This window comes from Gymnoscopelus braueri (genome assembly GCF_963280865.1).
Source record: "Gymnoscopelus braueri genome assembly, chromosome: 6".
NCBI classification, from domain to species: domain Eukaryota; kingdom Metazoa; phylum Chordata; class Actinopteri; order Myctophiformes; family Myctophidae; genus Gymnoscopelus; species Gymnoscopelus braueri.
In genome coordinates, this window is record NC_137607.1 from 54037169 (window position 1) to 54045672 (window position 8504).

The following is an 8504-nucleotide window of genomic DNA, read 5'->3' on the forward strand; positions in this document are numbered from 1 at the left end:
CTCAAGGACTCCTGGGCCAGGAGTCCTTGAGGTGGTTCCAGGGGGTCCCCAGCTGAATGACTGATAGTTGAGATTGATAAAAACCAATTGGACCCTTAGTATAGAGTCTGTAACTCTGAGAGTGCACACATGTGTATTATAGTCATTTGTTGTACACTAGTGTTCAAATGCCCTGAGAGGGTATGGGGGTCCATGTCCTAAATTAAAAGATTTGAGAAACTGATCAAAATTGCACACAGTGTGTAGGCCAGTGGTTCTCAAAGTGGGGTCCGGGGACCCCCAGCAAAATGTGATAATATAGCATAAAATCAGTTTAACCTCTTTAACCCTATATAATGTAGCCTACATCGTCTATTTGAAAGTAGTCTATACAAGATCACAACGCTTGATGAGCTCGTATTCCTCGTAAGCTTGCAGATCTGCTATTTTCAAAAACATTTTCCAAAAAAGTGAATTGTCTATTTTTTAAACATCTCAACAACACAAATCTTGTATGGGGTCCCAGGCCAGATGGCACAAAATATTTTCAGATGGGGGGGGCTGACATGAAAATGTTTGAGAACCACTGGTGTAGGCAACAAGTCTCCTTGTCCATGTCATGTTGGGATATTTAGGTAAACGACCCTACTGTAATAATAGATGATACACTACTATATTCTAAACATTAATTGGGATGGAAGCATATCTTAGCGCACGTTTATAACAAATATATCGAATCCCCATTGACTAGTGAAGTCAGAGCCGTAGGAAGCCATTCCCAGTTGGGGGGGATATATTTGTACCGGCCCACGCGCGTGCGTGGGTGCACATCCCGCAAAATTTTGCGGGTTTTCGGCGGATTCGGTCACTTTTTGGGGGGCTTTTTGTCACTTTATTTCGGTTTTAGGGTTAGGTTAGGGTTATGTTGTTTAATTCCTATTTTTGCCTGATTGTACCGATTTATTATCTGACGGCCCGGGCCCTAATGGGTCGCGGGCCCGGAGGCGGCCGCCTCCCTGGCCTCCCCGGACGTTCCGCCACTGGAGAGGGGGGGTGGGGCCGCTCTTCCACCTTCAAGCAGCTCACACAGCGTGATCTGGGCCCAGCAGCCAGCAGCCCTCCCTTCCAGGCAGCGGCCGCGGGTCCTAGTGCCGGCCTCATTTGAGGCTTTTTTTTCCTCCTCTTTTTCCCCGTGGCCTCGCGGCCCAAATACCGGTTCGCGGCCCATGCGAGGGAGCTCCGCAGCCCACGGGGGACGAATCCCTCCCCTTTCCTACGGCCCTGAGTGAAGTATATTTTATGGTCTAAGAGCGGCTATACTTAGTTTCCTGGGAGAGGTTCAAGGAGAAAGGTTCCAGTCAAGGTTTTGAAGTCAAGGCATATTTTATTCAGCCCGACCCATGGCGGTTGCCTGGCGGCCGGATTAGCAACGCACACTGACACATTCACAAAAAGCACATTACTTTATACACGGTTCACCTCCTACTCACAAGGGGAGGGGACAGGTAGTTAAGCCCACCCCTAATCTCTGTTCACCAATCATACACACACTGGAGTTTCGTGACCGAGCCCCCCCCCCGCCAACATCCTGGTAAAACACTTTACTACTATATGACAAATACAAGTTATCAATCATACTTAGACACAGTATTTCAAAATATAATTTAATTAATTAATTAATGTTTGATAAGTCTTGTTCAACATCTCTTAAAGGGGTATTTCACTTTCAAAAAAACGTTTGGTCATTTTATCGTCTACTCAGGCTTTTTTCATTTATTTTTAATATTCTTTTTGGAAAATGAAAAAAATTTAATACAATAGAAAAATAAAATAAAATAAATGAAAAAACTAATCGGAAAAACACGGCCCCTCACGCATTAGGAGGGCAGGGTGAGTCACCAGAACCAAGGACGGGTGTTTTCGACGAATCTAACATGGTTAAAATGGAGTTTGAAGTTACAATGGGTTTGTATAGGAAGGGGGCGTGTCTGATAAAATGAATATCAAATATCTAAATATTGAATCGAGCAACTTAAAAACTGTCTGGGGGGCTCACAAAGGCCTGAGTAGATGCTAAAATGACCAGAAGTTTTTTTTAAAGTGAAATATCCCTTTAAGCTTTAGAATAAGTCCACACACATTATACATTCCTGATTGTAAACAGCAGTTAGAAATACAATGAGTCAACAAAGACAGCAGTTACTTTAAGACTGAATATTTTCTCCAAATGACACTCCTCTTTGTTAACAACACAGGTCACAGTTATCCAGACTTTGTCCTTTTAACTACACAGACTCAAGAAAGAAGAAGAATCAAAGTGTATATATCTTAGCTGTTTACTCAGTCATCTTGACCTGGCTTCTACATAACCATCACTACACATTTACTGTCTGTGGCTGATGCCCAGGAAGGAACAATGGGTATTCTGATTAGTTCAAATGAAGACAAAAGACTTGCCCTGATAATCAAGACAAGACAGAGGGTGTAGACGCCTCTGAACCAAGGAACAAAAGGTTTATCAGAACGACTGTTGTGACTCTCACCTCAATACCAACCTGGACTCTATAGTGTAGTACAATGGCCAGGAACTCTAAGAAGTGTTAACTGATTGCATTACAGCTGAGCCCACACAAACAGTTGGGTGACGTTTGTGAGTGACTCCCTGGTTTACAGTATTCGACCAAATGTCAAACTCAGTTCTAAATACAAACCTTCAAGTGTTTACCAATTAAAATGGAATATCATGGAAATACCATGTTCTCATGTTTGAAGCGATACCACACTATAGACTATAAGATGATAGCGATAGTAAGACATCATTCTAGCATGACGGCTTGTCTCCTGTGGCTTTACGTTGAGGACGTGGGGACACTCCCACGCGGTAAGTGTCCCTCTGCCGTTCATTGGTCTGTTCAGCATCTTCAGCACCACGGAGACTGGACAGCGACACTCCCATACAGCTATCATTAGAAGAGGATGCCGCGCTGCAGACAGCATGATGCTACAGTCTACACACCGCTAGATTACTATCAATACTATCTTTTCTTAGATTTGTAAGCCTTTTTTTTTAAATCGATTAAGCCGTGCAGGCGCCATGTAGAGCCAGTCATTAGCCCTTCGTTCTGATCGTTAAGGAATCGCCGTTGTCCTGCAACTCTGCCCTGCAAGAGAGGAAGCTATTTTTCATCACAGATTTTTTTTTTCTTGCGTGCATTCGACATGTTTACCCCCCCGTGGAGAGGCTTGACCGTTGAGCCTACAGCCTGCCACACCACCTCCTCCACCACCACCACCAGCAGCAGCAGCAGCACCTCCACCACGGTGCTCCTCATGTAGTGCCGCATCACACCGCCCGACCACTAGGTCCCCCCCCACACGGCGCCCCGCTGTTCGCCGGTGTCCCCACGGTCTGTGACATGACATCTCGGGGCAGAAAGAAGAGGATCAAAGGTTACAGGACAGCAACAAACAGACACGTGGATTCAAACAGAGGAGGCGCGGCGGGCAGGAGGCAGCAGAGCCCGCTGGACCCGCTTGGAGCCCGGTGGAGGGAAGAGGGAAGTGTCACACTGAAACGGACAGGGTGTACTATATGAGATCCGAGGAGATCCATCCAGCCAATGTATGTTCTCATCAATCCAAGCAAACGATCGTTGTGATTGTGAATTGTATTCAGGGCCTGCAGAGGTAGAGCTCACTTTTGCCTTAGATATGTTGACTAGCCTACTTTAGTCCAAGTCAGCAGTGTTCTCTATTGGTATATTAGGTCCACTTGGCCACTACCTGACCCGACCAGTACCTATACCTGCATAACCATGGGCTGCATTCAGAGCATAGCCTGTAAGTCGCGCATTAAACGTGAAAACATTGTGGTGTGTGATCTCTCCGCCACCATAGACCACTGCCCGACAATCATTGAGGAAAACTCGCCCATAGTGCTCAGATACAAGACCCCCTATTTCAAAGCTTCAGCTCGGATTATCATGCCCCCTATCGCCCGTAACGAGACCTGGGTGGTGGGCTGGATCCAGGCGTGCACTCACATGGAATTCTACAACACCTATGGAGACGTTGGAATGTAAGTTGAAGAAAAAAAACACAATCTTCTCTGTAGCTATATGTCACTGATGTAGTATGTGTATATGTATATGTGTAGTTCATGTGGAAGGATAAGGATAATTCCTTTTTTTAACAGGTCGTTCAATTAAGTCCTTGCGGTCTTGTTTCCAATGAGAACCTGTGAGCAATTAGGGGTTAAGAGTCTTGCTCAGGGACAAATTTCATTTCATCGACACATATGCTGGCGTGGCCTGGAATCGAACAACCAGGGCCACCAGGGCCTCTGGCTCCCTAGGCGGGCTCACTAACCACTCAGCTATGGCCGCCCCAAGTATAGTGTGTGTGTGTGTGTGTGTGTGTGTGTGTGTGTGTGTGTGTGTGTGTGTGTGTGTGTGTGTGTGTGTGTGTGTGTGTGTGTGTGTGTGTGTGTGTGTGTGTGTGTGTGTGTGTGTGTGTGTGTGTGTGTGTGTGTGTGTGTGTGTGTGTGTGTGTGTGTGTGTGTGTGTGTGTGTGTGTGTGTAGTGTGCGTGCGCGTGTGTGTGCGTGGTTGCACCCATGCATGTGTGTGCTGTGTGTGTGCATGTCTGATGTTTACAGTCTGTTGCATTGCAGCCAGTAGGTTAACTATATGCTTCATTCAAACGCCCACCACCAGATTCTGTTCCTGTGACTTTGACACCTAAATAGAAAGGCTGCTATTAGCAGAGCCCAAACCACAGTGTTGCTGCTCTCTGTGCTCACAGAGCTACGGCTCTGTGAGCAAGATGAACACACTGACACCAGACTGCTCTACACATGCATCCAGCACTCACGCACTCTCTGACATGCTCTCTCACACACACACACACACACACACACACACACACACACACACACACACACACACACACACACACACACACACACACACACACACACACACACACACACACACACACACACACACACACACACACACACACACACACACACTCAATACCAAACATGAATGCTTGTCTGTACAAACATATTCATGAAACATGCACAAGTACACTCATGCACGCACACGCACACGCACACGCACACGCACACGCACACGCACACGCACACGCACACACACACGCAAACGCATATATATATCCTGATGTGCACAAAGTCATTTGTATGCAGGCATGAGAGCACAAACATTCAAATAAACACACACACTCACACACACACACACACACACACACACACACACACACACACACACACACACACACACACACACACACACACACACACACACACACACACACACACTTACACACACACACACACACACACACACACACACACACACACACACACACACACACACACACACACACACACACACACACACACACACACACACACACACACACACACACACACACACACACACACACACACACACACACACACACACACACACACACACACACACACACACACACACACACACACACACACACACACACAGACAGACACAAGATGCCTCGAGGCAGCTTAGGGGTGTTTGTGTCAGGAGGTGAAGGCATATGTGAGGGGGGTTTTAATCCTGCTGGGCTTGGGATGTGAGGGAGGCGTGGAATATGGGGGGGTGTCAACAACAACAAGACAGATGGATCCGGATGACAATAAGAGATGATGATGATAACTGCTGACACGCTGAACTGACATATACAGTAGCCCCCCCCCCCGCCCCCCTGGCCCCCATCCTGTCTGTGCAACATAAGCCTGGCTTTGGAACAGGATCTTGGAAACACCACTGAAATGTTGCTTCTCATTATCTCCTTACACGTTTGAATCTTCAGATAGCTGCAACATTTACAAGGTATCAGGCCCCCTAGGCAAAATTCATGTCACCTTTTAAATATGTGAAATTAAACAACGTTTCTGTTTCCAATTCAGTCCAGTGGCAAAAAAAAAGTGTCTTCACTTCCCTGTGTGTTCATCCTCTGGTTCAGGTCGAGCTGGGAGCTGCCGGAGCTGCGGGAGGGCCTGGTGAGGGCCATCAGCGACTCGGACGGCGTGAGCTACCCCTGGTACGGAAACACCACCGAGACGGTCACCATCGTGGGCCCCACGTCCAAGCCGTCGCGCTTCACCGTGAGCATGAACGACAACTTCTACCCCAGCGTCACCTGGGCCGTGCCGGTCAGCGAATCCAACACGCCGTTGCTGACGGGCATCAAGAGGGACCAGAGCTTCACCACGTGGCTCGTGGCGCTCAACACCACGTCCAGGGAGAAGATCCTGCTCCACACCATCAAGTGGAGGATGAGGGTGGACGTGGTGGTGGATCCGTCCATGCCCCTGGGCTCCAGGGCGCGGTTGATAGGCCGCGTTCACCAGGACCAGCCCCGGGTACTGACTCGCATGGAGCCCGTCCCTCCCAACGCCATGGGGAGACCCAACGCCAATGACGCCCAGGTTCTGATGTGGAGGCCGAGGAGAGGCCCTCCGCTAGTTGTCATACCACCCAAGTAGTCAGTAGTCTGTGTAAAATAGTTTGTGTTCATTTTAATCTGAGAGTGTGCATACGTAGGCAAATGGACCCGTACAGGTCCATTTGCTTACATTTGTATGCTCTCAGAGCTGGGCCGGAAGACACCAAGATGTTCAAAATGGTCCGGACTACCCAAAGAGCCATCTAGAATAGGACTAAATAATGATGGACCACTTTGACAAAGAGACAGGGAAACAGACAGACATGCAGCAGACAGACAAAAGACAATTTATACAAGCAGTTGATGAACTTAAGACTTGTACGGACCCTGTCGATGGCACAAATATATTATCGACGTTTTTAGCATGAAGCTGGGGCTAAAACTTGAGGGGACATCTGCCTTAATTCCCCACTGCTGCCTTGTGTAACACGAATGGATTCTGATCTCTACCTTTGGTGCTGTTGACCTACCTGGGTGTCTGTGCACAGGCATTTATTCCAGGACGGCGCAATTGAGTCGAGTGCTTGGTTTGTGTCTTTGTGTCAGTGCTGGGCTGTAGGGCAAAGCTGTAGCTGTAGCTCAGACCCGGCAGGAAATGATCAAAGCCCCGACAAAAGTATTTATAAAGGTTCCTGAGCCTTAATAGTAATATAATTCTGGGCTGCTCTGCACTCTGCAGTAAAGTGCCATGTGAGTGTGCACATGTTCAAGGGTTAAAGGTGTTAGTTAGTGTGTGTGTGTGTGTGTGTGTGTGTGTGTGTGTGTGTGTGTGTGTGTGTGTGTGTGTGTGTGTGTGTGTGTGTGTGTGTGTGTGCGTGTGCCTGTGCCTGTGCGTGTGCGTGTGCGTGTGTGTGTGTGTGTGCGCGTACGTGTGAGCGCGCGTGTGTGTGCGTGTGTGTGATACAGGTTCATGCTGGATAATGTTGCTGTGTGGTTGTGCGTTATGGACAGAGAGAACTGTTATTTTGATTGTGTGCTGTCTGAGGTGAAGTGTGTGTGTGTGTGTGTGTGTGTGTGTGTGTGTGTGTGTGTGTGTGTGTGTGTGTGTGTGTGTGTGTGTGTGTGTGTGTGTGTGTGTGTGTGTGTGTGTGTGTGTGTGTGCTCGCGTGTGTGCGTGTGTTTTCCAGGTCTAACAGGGCCTATGATAGAGCCCCAGGGCATGTTCCAGACTCGCTGCTTCATCACACCATACTGCCTCACATACTGTAGACAACAGGGGCCTCATTTATAAAAATGTGCAAGACACTATTGTATAATTTTAATTAAATTATACAAAAAAATACAAATATATTAAGGACATCCATACACCTTTAATGCCGGCAGAAACATTGCTTTTTCATTTACACTAGGCAATATGTAATACAGTATTTATATACCTGTGTGTACTGTATATATACGTGTGTGTGTGTGTGTGTGTGTGTGTGTGTGTGTGTGTGTGTGTGTGTGTGTGTGTGTGTGTGTGTGTGTGTGTGTTGTGTGTGTGTGTGTGTGTGTGTGTGTGTGTGTGTGTGTGTGTGTGTACTGCAAGTGTGTGTGATTGAGTGAACTCGAGAGCAGTCTGAGATACACACTCGTATACACACATGAAAACACACATATGCACCACGCACGCTCGCACATACTGTACATACACGTGCGCGCACGCGTATGTACTGTATGTCACACAGAAAACTGCCAGATCTGGAACGAGAATTCATGTTTTGCAATAAACCTTTACAAGTAAAGCCCTACAACGGGCTCTTCAATCGGATCATCTGGTCAATCAAGATGCTTCTTCCTCTCTGTCTATTGGAGGCCAGAGGTATCTGGACTGACAGATTCATATGAAAATTTCTCTTTTTATAAAGATTTATGGCTCTTAAAAAGAAAATGAATCTTACAGAAACATGTACATCTTATCACGTACAGTAGAAATATGAGAATATAAGATGCTGGCTGGCTTGTCGTTTTCATTCAGTTCTGTAGTACAGTAGCGTAGTAGGCTATTAAAGTTCCAAAGTACACACAGTGATA

General features: G+C 47.1%; 1 protein-coding gene across 1 annotated transcript; it reads left to right on the top strand.

The window, feature by feature from the left end:
• Positions 1 to 3788: 3788 nt before the first annotated feature.
• Positions 3789 to 6531, top strand: fam78bb (family with sequence similarity 78 member Bb; the record flags this gene model as incomplete). The annotated part of the gene is made up of 2 exons (XM_080430686.1): positions 3789 to 4057; positions 6009 to 6531. The coding sequence occupies exons 1-2, from the start codon at positions 3795 to 3797 to the stop codon at positions 6529 to 6531; spliced, it is 786 nt and encodes a 261-aa protein (XP_080286812.1). The 5' UTR covers positions 3789 to 3794.
• Between the last annotated feature and the right edge of the window lie 1973 nt (positions 6532 to 8504).